Genomic DNA, 17,091 nt, shown 5'->3' on the forward strand with positions numbered 1-17,091 from the left:
ACTACACATAGCTAATGCTAGTCATATTTAGCAGTGTAATTTGAATATCTACCCTTTAGTTTACCATAGCAGTGGATAAGAATGATAAAGTTTCATTTGACAAATCTGCTCATCTAGAAAGGGCTTTTCATTTGTGCTATAGGAAAGAAAAGCATGATTAAATTTCTGCTTATTCATGTACCCGTTAACTAAATTGTGTAATCTAATTTCATGTATTGACACATTTTTTAAAATCTTTTGTCATTCACATAGATAGCCTTTTAGCTCCATTGTAGTCAATTTGCTCTTTGACCAGAATTAGCAGCCTTTGGACTGTGGATAGTTCTATGAGAGGGATAAAAAGTAGTAGATGCAGAGTGTTTCTTTTTAGTCTATATTGTCATTTCATTCAGTGCTTTTATGTCTATAAATCCTGCAGAGATATTAAGTATGATATTTGTATTGTAAATGACACTGGATTATAGTTACTATTGTTATACAGTTTAAAGTTAGTAATTTTTCCAGGTTTAAAAGGCTGTATTCTACTGGAGAAAATCTAATTGGAACAACTTAATTTTGAAAATGATTGTCAACTTAAAAACTTGTGTTCATAATTATGGTAATTAAGTACATAACACTTAAATTCCTTTTAAATATTGTGAAAAAAAATAGCTGGAACAACTTAATTGTTATGAGTAATCAACGTAAAAACTTGAGTTTATTATACAAGTTATTAATTAAGTGTTAATTGTGTTAAAAAGTGTTAAAATACATTTGATTGTAGAGGAAAAGGTCATTTATTTTCCTTTGCAAACCTGTGATTCTCAGAGCTCCTAATAATAAGAAGGACATTTTTAAGGGAAAGAACCTTTAGGGACAGACACAATCCCGTGGCTTTTCCCGATGACCATCTGTACAAAGATATCGATTTTCGGCAGATGGTATAGTTTACTGTATCTCTGCTGGCTTCTTGAGCTGCACATTAAAAATCTGACACACCGAAGCCACGCTCCAACTGTATCGCAAACTTTATGTATTGTCGCAACAGTGTAGCTATATTTTTTTTAAGTGTAAGTTTAAATTCCTCATATATCTTGCCCTTCAACCGAAAAGTATGTACACCGGCATTTTTTCATGATGCACGCTACTGGCAGTTTGCTGCAAACGTCTGTTTTTTTGTGCATGTGCACACTGAGTAGACTTTGATTCGGGGTTTAAACCCATTAATTTAAACATTAAAACCTGGCTTGATTGAGAAAGTTGATAACTAGCATGATGAAACCAATTAAACTTTGGTTTTGTAAACTCTAAATTTACTCTGCAACTCAGAGTTCGTTCAACTCGCTTTGTGCAACAGGCATCATAGTGTAAGTGTAAAAAGAGTAACATAAAACAATAAAATGTAATTAAAATGAAATGTGATTTTAGTCACTGTAACATTCTCTACATTTCTAATTGATGCTCCTACCCCATACACCTGCTCCATTCATGTGAAATGTATCATAAGAACATTGTTTACATAGCTTCACATTGTTTACAATGCTAATAATTTTGACTTTTTAAATAAATAAATCTAAATAGATGGTGGGACATCCATTGCTAAGTAGTAGCAGTATCAGAACACAGGATTAAAGATCCTGTTCTAAATCTGAAATAATAGAGTATGAGCTCCTAATGAAAACAGCATTATATGTCCCATAATGCTAACTTTGTTAAAAGTGTATTAGCCTCATTGCACTACTGGGTAACAGCCATTTGTGTGTACGTTTCTGGCCTCATGGCACAGTAACAAAGGTGGACCTCAAGTTCCTATGCTCTTTAGGCATGCCATGTGAATCAGCAAGAGTGCTGTGAATGCTAATACTGATCCTCAGAGTTATCATTCCTTCTCACTCTTTAGGATTTGTACTCTTTTCCCTTCACTGTTTGCTGTCATTAGGCTCATCCACACTGTAAAAAATAAATGTTGACTTAACTTAAACTTTCAAGGCAACTTGTTACACAGGTTTTTTGAGTTTACTCAACTCAAGGTTAAAAATTTAGGTAAGTGATGTTAAGTTGAGTAAACTCAAAAAAGCTGTGCAACAAGTTGCCTTGAAATTTAAAGTTAAGTCAACTTTTCTTATCTTTTTTTTTTTTCTTTTTTACACTGCACAGGATTTAGGGAATGGTTCTTTAGCAATTAACAGCAAAAACAAAACATAATGTCTTGTATAGCAGAAGGTTGCAATGTAAGTGATAAGTCTCTAACCAGACATTCAAGGTAATAAGCTGGTGTAATTAAGCTTTGCAGGGAAGAAAAACAGCCAAACTGATTTTATTTTCATCTAGCACTGGCATCCAGGAGTTTTTGAGGTTTGGAGTGCATATGGAGTAAAGAAATGACGATCTTGGAGGATTTCCAGCTAGCCTGTTTGCAAAAACATAGGCTTGTCAGTTTGAGGGCTGCCAAGCAGCAAGGTCTCAAATGAAGCGGCGTGCCAGTTAACAGCTTTGCCGTGAAATGAGATCCTGCCACACTTCAGCCTGATTAGGTGTTAGCAGTGATCTCTCTGATGCACAACAACTTTATACAGTATTCATGCCGTTTGTCACGAGAGCTAGGTCGATTTATGATAGCATTTTTATAGCTTTCAGGTATCAGACATAACAGCGTAAAAATGAATCAATGTGCTGTTAGCTTAGGTAGTCAATTACTGTATACTAAATCACTGAGGTTAGGCTACAGAACATATATTGATTATATTGAAGCAGCATTGGCAGGTCTAGAGCTGAGTCTTGATTTTGTACAAAACTTTTAAGGTTTTCAAATCAAGCTAGCAGCCGCGAGACCTGTAAAACACACACCGCTCATAAATCAAGTTGGAAGTGGAAAACTGCTGGGAGAGCTGAAGCTGCAGTACTCCACAGCAAGCGGCAATCAATCCCAAGTCATAACATCATCTTTGAAGGACAGAAGCAGAGCACTGCCAATCCATGGTACAGAAGATTTAGTATGCTTAACAAAAGATCTCTGCTACTGTAAGCACAAAGCCATGATAGCCCCAGGATGCCACTGGAACAAGAGCCTCTCTAATATGTATATCCAATAAAATAATAATTCATCCATCCATCCATTTTCTGTACCACTTATTCTACACAGGGTCATTAGTGAGCCTGGAGCCTATCCCAGGGGACATGGGGAAGAAGGTGGGGGACACCCGGAGGAAACCTCTGAAGCACAGGGGGAGCATCTAAACTCCGCGCACACAGGGCAGAGGTATGAATCGAACCCCCAACCCCGAAGGTGCAAGGCAAATGTGCTAACCACTAAGCCACTGTGCCCCCATTAAAACAATAATAATAATAATAATAATAAGAAGAAGAAGAAGAAGAAGAAGAAGAAGAAGAAGAAGAAGAAGAAGAAGAAGAAGAAGAACAACAACAAGACGAAGAACAAGATGAATTTTTAAAAAGCAGTACATATGCCTTCATTCAGTGTCCGCTGTATTATTAATGCAACCATCGATTCCTTCCGCGTACACAGTGACACGAGAAGACAAGAGCTCAGAACTTAAAAGCTACTTTTTTCATGATTAAAACTTCTTGTAGAAAGGTGCTTGAATGGCAGACTTGCAGAAACACTTAATGAGGGTGGCAACTGCATTGCATTACATTACGGATGCGCTATTTGTCTCTTTCCACAATTTAATTTTTTTTTTTCCCTGAAAGCTCTTACACTGATTGCTTTCTCTCTTGCCTACAATCGATCCTCAAACTGTAGTTCTTTACTTCTTTTTAACTTACATATTGCTTTAAGGGCATAAAAACCAAAGAAACTTGGCAAAGAACATTCTGATTGTGAATACATGTTGTTTGCCAAAGAATAAATGATGGGACGATGGGAAAGGAAATTGTACATCCTTTGTATGAGTCACAATAGACTTTTGGAGAATTATTCTTGGATAAAACACTGGCCATAAAATGTAGGACTGCATACTGTCATTGTTACACAGGATAGTGACAAAATCAATGTGTATCACACTAATGTTACAATGTAGTTTGTATCTCTTATATTTTATAAAACTGAGCTTAGTTGTTGGTAATAACATCTATCATTTGTAATGAAGTCTTGCCTAGAAAAAGACAGGATGGCAATAACTGGACTCATGCGGTTCTTACTGTGAAGCTGTAGCTCTTCTGCTCTTCATGGTCCACAGGCTTCAGGAGTGTCAGGTAGCGCACAATCCCACTGGGTGTCACCATAAAGATGCGTTCGTAGTTGTCCAGGGAGATTCGCACCATGGGATCTTTGGTCTGCATGGAACATCAATCAAAGTGCAATCTCAATGCCAGCACTGCCATAGTTCAGCACAAGAGAGGGAAGAAAAAGTAACGGAGCATCCACAGAAAAGGCAGAAAATTGCTTGATTCACTGTAGTATATGGAATTATGTTTATAGGACAGCAAGGGACAAACCACAAAAAGAACAAAATAAGTGAACTGTAATAAGGACTGTAATAAGGAAATAAGGACTGTATTCACAGCTGAGTTAAGCGCACTTCAAAATCATGCACATCAGCATTCAGAATTACGATACTGACCATGAACTTAAGCCTATTTTTATTGTGCAATATTGACTTGAGTGAAAAGCAGTGTTAAGTCCAGTACCACTGTCTAACAGTTTGATGCAACCACAATATATCTCACTGAAATGTACATTTTGGGTTGTTAATACAATTAAAAAACTGAAATGTCATTTAAGGCTAATATTAAGTACATAAATACAGGGTATCCCAAAAAGTCTCCATACTTTTAAATATATATATATTTTTTAGCTATATATATATATATATATATATATATATATATATATATATATATATATATATATATATATATATATATATACACACACACACACACATATATATTTATTATTATTTTTTTCAGTCTATAAAAATGCCTTCGGATCAGGAAGCTGTCGCAAGGTTGTGATGGAGTTTAACAGGAAACATGGCGAGCACATCACACGCAACACTGTTGCCAAAAGTATTAACAAATTCAAAAAGACTGGAAGAGTTGCGGACCAACAGAAACGTGAACGTCCACGAACACCCACTGACGAAGGCAAAACCGACGTGGTGCTGGTGTTCATAGTCCCCTGTGTATGGAGAATTTTAGGACACCCTGTATAACACTTAATTAATTAATCATATCTTCCCTTTAAAGAACTTGAAAAGAACATGTTGTTCTTTCTCGCACACAAGTCACTGGAGGACGAAACATTTTAATCTGAGACGTTGCTTTTCTCGAGGAATGAATTTTTCATGGATAGATTTATAAACACTTAGAGTGACCTATACAGTAACTGTAGCAGGTAAATGCTAGGTCAGCATAATCTATAATATTATATATTTTTCATAATGATATAATAAAAACAATACAATTAAAAAATAGTAGAATGTGGTAGATCAAGTGCTTTTATACAATCTGCTGAATAATGAGGGTGGAAGCCATATTGTTAAACTCCTATTAAATGTTTGTTTTAATGATTGCAGTTTTTTCATTCATATATCATATCTTCACAGTTCTTTTTCATTTGTAAATTGAAAAAGAACTCATGCTATTGTGTTGCATCATATTATATTTGACAGCAATGGAAAACGAATCAAATGAAAGTAGAACAAAAAAAAAAAAAAAAAACACTCTGCTTCTTTAGTCTTTGGTTCTATCCCCTAAATTTTTCAGGTTTAATGGCAAGTACTTGTTTTTAAAAGTGGTGGTCTAAATTATTTTTACTGATAAACAACATCTCCGTTGCCTCTACAAAAATCGAGCAACAGCAGAGGCATAAACTACCTAAATTGGGCATCCAGAATATCAATCAAGTTCAAAATCAAGCTCTTGCTTAACCTGTCTCTGAATATGAGTAACTTTCCCACATAAATACTGATATAACCTTTGGATTTAAGTGACCAACTCACCCGCAAAACAAACAAGGCAATCCTGTTGAGGCTAAAGCGAAACATACAGCACATTCAAAAAATATCCAGGTCCCTTCATTTTTCTTCATTTTGTTGAGGCTAAAAAAGACCTGTTTTTCTTATTACTCTCTGAGAAACAATCCATAAAGAAAAATCTATGAAAGTTCAGCTGTGCCTGTGCCATTGGATGTTTCTTCAACCTAAATCAAGAGCAAAACTCAAGCCATGAGGTAAACAGAATAGTCTGTAGAACTCAGAGACAAGACTGTACCAAACATTTTTGCAGCTTTGAAGTGGCAGTGGCAGCTGGAGCCCTGACTTGAACCTGATTGAATCTTTGGGGAGAGCTTAAAATAGTGGTGCATGCTATGGTGATGCTCCCCATCCAACCTGACAGATTGAGAGAGGGTCTACAGTGGGGAGTTGGAGAACATCCACAAATCCAGCTGTGCCAAGCTTGTGGCATCATACTCAAGAGGAGCTGTAATTACTGCCAAAGGCACTTCAACAGAGTGTCAGGTTTAAATTATGTAAAAGTGATATTTTTTTTCTTAATTTTTCAGTAAATTTACAAAAATGTTAAAACATTTCATTCATTCATTCATTCATTCATTCAACTTCAGGAGCCTATCCCAGGAACATGGGGTCTACTGGGAATACACCACTGCATCAGAATGAATGAAAAAGTACATTAATGAGTTTTCTAAACAGTTTTTTTTTAAACAGTTTTCCATTATTGATTAATTTTTGCATTTCATGAGAAATAAATAAGCCATTTTATAGTTAGGCTGTAATATACCAAAAAATGAAGAGATGTAAATACTTTCATAATGTACTAAATTGAATAAGAAAGCAAAAATGTCTTAGACAACAATATGAACCTCACTAATTAGAAGACAGGTTGCTAATGAAGTGCTTTAAATGAATGCTAACTCTTGACAACATGCAATTCTGCCAACAGTTTATTACTGCATGCTTATTTTTATGTACAGTGCCCTACAGAATTATTGGCACCCCTTCATAAGAATGACTGTATCTAAGGAATATTTTAAATGAATGCAAACATATTGTTCATTGACATTTAAAATCTCTGTCATTCATCACCATGGGAAAAACAAAACAGACAAGCGGTTGCTCGTCTCTGAACTGTGTAGATTTCCCTTTGCAAATATTAACTTTTGAACCTTTCTCTGAATAAAAAACATATGTACATTAAAAGTGAAGGGACATAAATACTTTCAGAATGCACTGAATTGAACAAGCAAGCGAATACAAGGATTAAGCCATTGCAAGACCTCATATTCTACTCGCCATCAACAGACTTTACTAGCACAGACACTTATTTCTAGAGGTGCGTACACTTATAATATAATGTCAAAACCCTGTGCACCATTAGATGTGACTATTAAGTCTACAAATGGAATAATAGAAATCTATAATTATACAGGCATTGTAGCTTGGATTGACTGAAAAAATCTGCACGGTTTTATGCTTATGGCAACTTCCATTATGTGAGCTGTTTCGCTTCTCTCAGCAGTGCAGATAATGATGCCGTGGCCTTAGTTGTAAATGGGTTTGATCTAGCGGCAAACACATCCATAAAAACTTGAGGGAAAATGACCATGGTGGCTGTGGTTTATTCACACATCACTGGTCATTAACCTTACATGAGTTCTCTTTCTTGGGTGCACTGCCCTACACAGATAAGATCCCCTGAAGTGCTAGTGGTCGGATTGAGTGCGTTTTTCTGAGCCCTCACTCAAAAATAAAACACAAGTATACGGTCCCTTAGCAATAACGAGGGTGACGTCTTTATGCTGGGAAAATGGCAAGGAAGGCAAAACAAAAAAACACAAGGGAGTGGGAGGAAATGATTTGTTCACCATTTCAGCCAGTACTCTTTGCTTACAGTTCCCCATTATGTCCTAGTCCTTTCAGCTGCAAGCAGTCCTCGAGATTCACCACATTCTCAATGAGATATTTCAAAGGCCTAGCTGGCAGGCTCAAAAACTGTTATCAAAAAACAATAAAACTCGTCACAAAGCTGCAGTAGTGTTGAGCATTAGGCAAATGAAATGCCTGAAAAATGGAGAGCACAGCCAAAAAAAGAGCAATTAAGAGAAGACAGCTAAAAATTTCACAGCTCTAGTCATACACTAGTAGCACATACAGTACGTTAATAGCTAGAGGCAGTTGGCTAGGTATGAGCTTCAAGATGGAGGCATAAAAGATGACACAATCTGAGGTGGTTTTCAATTATGTAAAAAGCCTAGGATTATGTGAAAAGAGTGTGTTAGATGTTTAAGCATGTCACTTTGGCAAGGTGAATGACACTGGGTCCTTTTTACGCAATACAGAATGTTTTCAAGTTTTTTTAAAATAAAATGTTAGTCTTTTTTTAACTGACTTCAACTCCTTTAAAATCCTTTAATCAACTAGTCTTCTGAAGAAATCACCAGCCTTACGCTGGAGTGACTCTCACCTCCTCAGTGTCATTATCCAGAGCAATGATGAGAAGTGGAGAGGAGAGATTGGTGTTGCTGGAGATTGTGGTGCCAACTGGAGCTGATTCAAGGATGAAGCCTTGGTAGGTGTTTGCCTGGAAATAGGGTGCCTGGTCATTCTCATCCAGTACCTCGATATGGAGATTGGCGAATGCTGGGAGTGGATGTCCATTGTCTTGCTCTGCCTAAAAGCAAAATCCAGAAAGATCAGTCATAAGGTCGAATCTTTATCTCTCAAATTAACACAGAATCCAGTCTTAACCGGTAAAAAAAACAAACAAACAAAGAAAAAAAAACATAATGAGCTCCAGAAACTATTTGCACAAAGATTCATTGAGTAATTAGAAGTGCCAGAGGTGGGGATGTGCAATAATTAAGCTTCCATCTTTTACAATCATATGCTGTGTTTAAATCAGAGTGGTTTATCCTTACACTTCATCAGCTCAGTCCAGAAAAGGGATCCTTATTAGTGAAGGTCCTTATGCTAGTTAGAGAATTTTTCTCTCTATGAACTAGGGTGGACAACTGTACAAGGTTAAATAAGTTTCTGTATCGGAAGAAATACAGAAACTGTGGTAATTACAGTGAACAGACTATTATACAGTATTATAATGAGACACATATGTTGCTGTATGTAATTCTGGTTAAATATATACAGTAATTAAGATAGTTAAGATGAGGGTTGTAAAAAAAAAAACACTGTGTTAGAAAGCAATATAAACTTCACTAATTAGAGGATGTGTTGTTAATAAAGTGCTTTATATGAATTCTAACTGTTGACAACACGTAATTCTGCCAACTGTTTGTTACCACATGCTTATTTTTATGTACAGTTTCTTGAAGAATTACTGGCACTCTTCAAGATAATAATTTCATAAAATAACACTCCCAAGCAATATTTTACATAAATGCAAACAAATTGTCATTCTTGTAAAGCTTATTTATTTGTCACTTGCTCTCAGTCTCAGCTGCCCCTGGGGTACATTATGATGTTGCGCACATGCAAATTCCCTGTCATTCATTACAATGGGAAAACCAAAATTTGCTCAATTACTTCATGTGCATAACTCAACTATGAATGCAAGTAACTTTCCCCATGTAAATATTAACTTAATTCACATACATGCATACGTTGGTTCTATGTACAGTACATAGACATCTTAATGCCAAATCTTAATGCCAAATCCTAAAGTAATGAGCAATGTCCAGTTCTAGTTTTCCTTTTGCTCAATCATCAGTATAAAGATGTACAAATCAATATTCTTGATGTACAATTCCATATAAGTTGGAACAGTATGGAAAATGCTAACAAAAACAAAAGGGAGTGATTTGTAAATGTACTTTGACTTGTATTTAAACAAAAAAACCTATAAAGACAAGAGCCTCCAAAAAAAGGCCTAGTCCTTCAAGAGCAAGGAGGCTCATCAATCTGCCAGCAGATGTGTCAGCGAATAATCCAACACTTTGAGAACATTCCCCAAAGACAAATCGGTAGGATTTGGGGCATTTCACCTTCTACAATGCACAATATAATTAAAAGATTCAAGGAATCTGGTCAACTTTCAGTGCGTAAAGAGCAAGGCCAAAATCCACTTCTAAATGCACGTGATCTCCGATCTCTCAGACGTCACTGTCTTTAAAACTGTCACGAGTGTTTCATGGATATTCTGACATGGGCTTAGGAATACTTTGGTAAAACTTTGTCAGCAAACACCATTCGCCGCTGCATCCACAGATGTAAGTTAAGGTTTTTTTTTAGCAAAGCAGAAGCCATACATTATCACTGTCCAGAAGCGCCGCCGACTTCTCTGTGCTCGGTCTCATCTGAGATGGACAATAGCACAGTAGAATCATGTTTTGTGGTCTGAGGAGTCAACATTTAGTCTTTGGACGAAACAGCTGTTGTGTTCTACAGGACAAAGAGGAAAAGGACCATCCAAGCATCAGGTCCAAAAGCCAGCGTCTGTCATGGTATGGGGGTGTGTCAGTGCCCATGGCATGGGTAACTTGCACATCTGTGAGGGCACCGTTAATACAGAAAGATATGTACACATTTTGGATCAACATTTGCTGCCATACAGAGCAGGACAACGCCAAACCACATTCTGAGGGATTACAAGTGCATGGTTGTGTAAGCAGAGAGTGTGGCTGCTAGTATGGCCTGCCTGCAGTACTGAAATGTCACTTATTGAGAATGTGTGGCACATTATGAAGTGCAAATTAAGGCAACGAAGGCCCCATACAGTTGTGAAGACAAATAAATGCATAATGGATGAATTGGGGAAAATTTCACTTGCTAAACTCCTATTATGTTATGGGTCAATTTGACCAATTTTCACATTTGAGAAGTTAATACTGGTTAATCTCTCTTTTTCTCTTTGAATTTTTTTTACTTTTCCTCATTTAGGATCATGAACTTATATGCAAATGTTTCTTCTTGTGGCTTGTCTCGGACAAGCCATTATAAAGGTTTACTGTTTTAAGCTGTTCTTTGCTGTTTTTTGTGTGTATTTAAACTGTGGAAATCATTTTGGACCCATAACATAATGGATGTACCTTTTTTCCCCCCCAACACAATAGGGTTAACCAACTGGTGTCTTCAGTGCCCAAACACTTAATAAGACTTATTAAACGAAAAGGTGGTTACACAGTGGTAAACAGTCGACTATCCCAACTTTTTTGGAGTGTGTTGCAGTCATAAGATTTTAAATGAGTGTATATTTTCAGAAATAAATTAAATTCACAAAACATCAAATAACGTGATATTAGTGTGTTTTCAATATGGCGAATTGAATTTTCAAATGACTCTTTTTGTTGTTGTTTTTTCCATACTTTGCCAAACTTTTTTGGAATTGGGGTTGTAACGTGCACCATACTGAGATAATCAACAGCTGTGAAGCCCATGTAGGGATTTGAATAAGCCAAGAAATAAGTCAAGGAGAAAAAATGGTACTATGGGCTGTATTTGGGAACACATCTCTAGCAGTCAGGTTCAATATGGGTTGACGGAAAAATGCAGCTTCAGTACCAGGGTGTCTTGATGACTCAGCAGTGAGGCTTTTCCCCATCAGAGTCACCAGTCTTTGACAGACACATATGGTGTAACTCGTATTCTGATAAAACACTTCATGTGGTTCCAGGAGATGCAGAATATTAAGTAGATCACACCCACTAGATTGGTATTAGGGTTCATACTGGACTGGATATTTGACTCCTATCAGATCAGATTTCTTATATTTTACAGTCCAATTCACTGAGAAAACAGAATCATAAAAAACAGTGGTATCAAATATGTATTGAGTATTGGCTGATACACAGAGCTCTGCTATTCGTATCATATCAAAAATGGAAAACATTGGATCAGTGCATTTCTACAGGAAAGAGAATCAGGAAATACAATGGAATAACATCAGTATTATTAAAATTAGTGAAAAAATGCCTTGCCAAGGTTGAAGTAAAGGAACTCAAGTGTCCTGCACAGAGCCCTGATCTCAAACCCCAACACCTTTGGGATTAACTGGAACACCGACTAAACCCCAGGCATCCTCGCCGGTCATCAATCCCTGACCTCACTAATGCTCTTGTGGCTGAATGAGCACAAAACTCGACAGCCATGCTCCAAAATCTGGTGTAAAGCTTTCCCAGAAGACTGGAGGTTATTATAACAGTAAAGGGGGACTAAATCTGGAATGGGATATTCAACAAGCACATATGAGTGTTATGGTCAAGAGTCCACAAACGTTTTGCTATATAGTTTAGACTATATGGATAGTGTGAGTGCTCTAACGTGATATAAATACCAAAATTGATCAGCCAACTAGGTGTCAATTGTCCAGTATGTATAATCCAAGATAAACATAACACAACATTCCCAAAGAGCTATTGGAATGAAACAAAAGTGGATGGCCACAACATCTAATGATATTTAAATTCAAAACATTATTAGTTTATATCAGGATAGAGCATTGACAATGAGCAACAAGGGGTTTAAAAGCAGGCTCAGGTTACTCAGGCTTGGCTAATGTGTTTTCACTAATCACTAATAAGCTTATCAAGCTTATTTACCTGGTGTGAAAAAAAAAACAATATAGAGGAGGGAGAGTCCTTTTAGTTCACAAGGTAAATGTATTGAGTAGGGCTGCATATGGGGTAGAAAGGGCCAGTTCTGGTTCTTCTCTCTGCCTTTATATGGCCAGCAATTGTTGATAACAGAAATCTGATTTAAAAAATGGCATGGGACTTGGCTTGTACTCTCAGCAATTCAAAAAAGAAAAACAGTAAATCTTATCTCAAGTAATCGCCACATGAAGACAGCTGTTTATTTTGACACATTGTATTGTGCTGATCAAGCAAATAGGGGATGCTTTGCCTGAACTAATTATTGTATTGCATGCCTCTATGGCCCAAAGACTATATAGGCAGGCATTCACCCATCTATTCATCCATCCATCTAACATTTTAGCAGATCAAGAACATGGGGCAAGACTTCTCTTAATTTCTCTCTCAGAAACAGAGAAATAAAGAAATCTGTTTTTTTTTTTTTTTTAAAGAGGTGCTTGGCATGCTTTTCCACACTCTTCACTACTTCACTTTGATCCTTTGAGGAGCTCCAGGCAGAGCTCCCAGTTAGAGTGTACTGTTTCCTGATTCATTGGCACATTAGATACACCACACCAGCTCTCCGTGTGAAAAACCCGGTGGCACGTATTATCTTTTTTTATGGAAAAATACACCACACTACTCCGTCCTACACTCTGCTCTCATGCAAACTCCAGTGTGCTTTCTTTCTCTTCTCTCACTTGTATAACCCATGATCTACTGAACATATCCAGTATCAAATTATGACAGCATTCAGATTTTTTTTCCAAGGTTATTCTTATTACCTTGACTATCAAGTCGAAACGCTGGTGCTGCTCACGGCTGATAGGCTGCAGGAGTCTGAGCTCAGCTGTGCTGCTGTTTAGTGAGAAGTACTCAGCATAGAATGCAGGCTTGCCTAGGGAGAAAGAAGGAGAGTGAGGGATCGATAAGATGCCAGGCTTTCATCAATGGGTTTGCTACTGAAAATAATGACTCATTTTGGGCCCCGCTGATTCAAAATGCATTCAGCATCGCATTCGTTTTGGTATCGCAATCTCTCACTATAGGATTACCAGGCTTGCTTCTGCCTCCTGTTTATGCTAAAAAAGGAAGTTGTGGTTGGCGTCACAGATCTTAATACAGACACCTACCGATGAGGATGGAGTAGAGGATCCCGGGGCGATCGGATGGCGGCTGGATGTTCCTGTCCTGATCCACGGCCTGGATCGGAGGAGTCACATTCACTGGGTTTGCCTTGCTCTGTCAGAAACAGACAAATAAATAAATCTGTTTAGTGTGCTGAGCCTTTAAGAGAGCTGCTTGGCATGCTTTTCCACACTCTGCTTCCTTTTCATCTTGACAAGATAAAGACAGATAGAACAAGAAGTGACCAATGACTAATGACTTTCTTCTCTGGTTGCTCTTCAGGTTGATTGTAACAGCTGAGACCAGGTCATTATGGTGCCATGCTGTCACTTCTCCACGACACACGTAAGACTGCTACACTTTTAAGGCAAAAAATAAATAAATAAATAAACAGCAGCAGCCATCTAAATGTGGCTCAACAACATTTCTCAGAATACAAAGGGCAAATTCATGAGAGGTGACTTTCACATTGCTGTCATTTGCAATGCAGAAATTTGACTGTAAACACTGCATATTGCCTCCCTATCAATTATGAGCTTTAATAGCTGTTCTTCCTACTCTTCCTGAGATTTTGAAAGCCCGGGGGAGAAGTAAATCTGTCTCGCTCTCTCTCTCTCTCTCTCTCTCTCTCTCTCTCTCTCTCTCTCCTTGTTTCACTTTCCACTTCCGCGTATATGTGCAGAATCACCAAGGTCTGAGCATAATCTTGGCAGCCAGTAAATAAACAGTTCATTTTTAATTCAGCTTTCCCTTGCAAAACCTATAATGACAACATTAAAAAGGGAGAGTAGGGGTGAAAACCAAGGGATAATGTGAGTGAAAAATAAAGGTGCTCTGTAAGTCAGGGGAGAGCAGGCTGATGTTAATCCAGGGTGCTAACTACAGCTCAAGACTTGTGCAGCCACAACATATGGCCACATATAGGTTCTGCATTAGCAATAGATGCTGACAACAATGCTGCGAGTTGTACAGCACTGGAGGATTGTCATTACGTTAAAATGCACGGCTCTTCTAAAGTTTAATCAAATAGGCATAATCAAATTCAATTAGGAAAATGCATTTAACTACAGTATAGCACAAAAGGAATTGGGATTGTGAGTGTAAGTAAACATGTTAACTTTCTCAAATGGCAGACGATGTAAACCAGTAATACAATCACTTTGATAAGGACAAACTGTTATTTCAATAAGGCAGTGTATTCCCTTTAATCACAAGCAAGAAATATGCATGACTAGCTCTTCCATTTGTCTTCATCCACTTGAAACAGAGAACTCTTATCCAGACACAAATGTAACTACTCACAGTATCGAAAGTCTTGGGCCCTCGTTGCTACTTTTCGAACCATAATAAGCGGCAGTAGGCAGCTGGTCTCTATTCTGCTTGATTAAAATTTATCTTTGCGAGTTGCTGTGTAATCCCCAACCCCTGCAATTACAAAGCCTGCCATAAATCTTGAGTCCAGCTGAGTCGTCCAGGCCATGATACACTTTCAATCACTCTTGATCTACAAAAGATGCTAACCTGCTACACACCCGAGAGAAAGGACCATGATATACTGATTAAAACAGTTTGACAACCTTCCTGTTCAATTTGTTATTGTTTGAACACTAGTTTATGAGTTGTTTGTGTTGGCCTTTGGGTAGAATGTTATGTCTATATGAAGTCTAGTAACTTGGTTTGCCAGTAAAGTTTATTGATATGGCTTTGGTGGAGAGATGAAGACAAAAAAGGCATTAGACAAACCGTCACCAGTGACTGGGGGAGAAACGATGAGGGTTGAAACCATAATACATTTTCCAACAACCCATAAACCCTTATTTAAAAATTACTTCAATTAATCTTTGCACACTTGTTCCCTTGATGGTAACCACTCCTGACTGTGAAGCTTGGCAATAATTCTGAAGCTATAAATGTAACTTTGAGAGCTGATCATTTCACAGTTCTACTCCTGCCTTATTTAAATATCTGTGTAAGAAGAGAGTGCAAATAACAACTCAAGATTGGTTTGTCTGTATGAGGGATTGCTTGAGTCCACACTTATTTATTTATTTATTTATTTATTTATAATGCTGTGTCAGCAACAAGGTTATTCACATGGCAAACAAAGGTACATCAATAAATATTTACAATATTAAATAAGACTCTTAAGATTTATACAAGATAAAAACTGTAAAAATCTGTTCAGATGGTACTTTTTTAAAATAGCTATTAAACAGGTCTCTGAATAAAAGCGTTTTCTTTGGATCCTGAGGTTTATTTTGTATAATTTTTATTACTGTTGCACTCATTCAATTCTGATTGCCACTTATTAGTAATATATAAGTTTAATAATGGCCTGAGGTCTGAGGGTGGTATCAGACATTCTGAGATCTCAAAGTTTAATGCCTCTATTTCAGCCATACCTGCTTTTTTATTTCCCACCAGACCAATATGTCCCATCACCCAACAGAGGATAATGTTGAAATCCTTCTTCTGTAATCAATGTATTTTAGTCAAAATGTTTATGATTATGGAATGATCGGTCTCCATGGATTCAAGTGCTTGAAGGCAAGACTTCGAGTCTGAAGCGATTAAAAAGTTTCATCCTCGACCCTGCTCAAAATTTTCCAGTGCCAGTAGCAGCACTTGGACCTTGGCTGTGAAGATAGAGCTCTGTTCTGGAATACGTATGCCATATTGTTGATCTCCAATCATACTGCTGCTGCTGATACACATCTATGTTGGATCCATCCGTGAATACTGTACTATGGAGTGGGAAATTATATTTCAGTTCCAAGAATTCCTGTTGATACATATTGGGAAGTGTTTCTTAGTGCCTTTCTTAGTTGTGCCAATGCCATAGTTGTTTTTTTTTTTTTTTACGGTCAACAATGAAGAGGCCAACAATGATACTGTCTTATGTTGTCCAGTTTGATGTTCAAATTCTCCAAGTACGGTTTAATCCATATTCCAAAAAGTTTGATGAGTTTGGGTCTAGCTTCATACAGATTCATACAGAACATTCTGGTTGGAATACTGGTGTACAGGCCGGACTGGAGAAACAACTTTCCCTGAGGTTCAACGTGAGCCCCAAGCTCCTCACATGGGCAAGAACTACATCACGATGTTGAATTGCCAACTTCATGGACCACACTAGAATTAACCAATCGTATAGGCAGTTTACCACACGGATGCCCTGGAGTTACAAAGGAGCCAGCGTGGCACTAATGCACTTCGTGAAGGTATGAGGGGATAAAGTTAGTGAAAGGAAGAACTGATATTGATACGTGTTGCCTCCAAACAAGAACATCAGGAACTTTCTGTGACTGGGCAATGGAATATGCGTCTTTTTTAGCTCTAACATCACAAACCAATCCTCAAACTGAGTCTGTGGAATGATAAATTTGACAACATCCTGAACCTGTATGTCCGAAGAG

The 17,091-nt window shown here is 37.5% G+C and overlaps 1 protein-coding gene across 1 annotated transcript in view; it reads right to left on the reverse strand.

Annotated features, from left to right (window-relative positions):
* The window catches only part of pcdh15b (protocadherin-related 15b), a 231,843-nt gene that overhangs the window by 136,429 nt on the left and 78,323 nt on the right, over positions 1-17,091 (reverse strand). Inside the window, exons 10-13 of the mRNA XM_053640491.1 lie at positions 13,681-13,789; positions 13,333-13,445; positions 8,428-8,634; positions 4,141-4,275 (exon numbers count right to left, since the gene is read on the reverse strand). Of these exons, the coding sequence (XP_053496466.1) occupies positions 4,141-4,275; positions 8,428-8,634; positions 13,333-13,445; positions 13,681-13,789 (564 nt within the window). The remainder of the gene's footprint in view (positions 1-4,140; positions 4,276-8,427; positions 8,635-13,332; positions 13,446-13,680; positions 13,790-17,091) is intronic.

Source organism: Ictalurus furcatus, chromosome 13 (assembly GCF_023375685.1).
Source record: "Ictalurus furcatus strain D&B chromosome 13, Billie_1.0, whole genome shotgun sequence".
NCBI classification, from domain to species: Eukaryota; Metazoa; Chordata; class Actinopteri; order Siluriformes; family Ictaluridae; genus Ictalurus; species Ictalurus furcatus.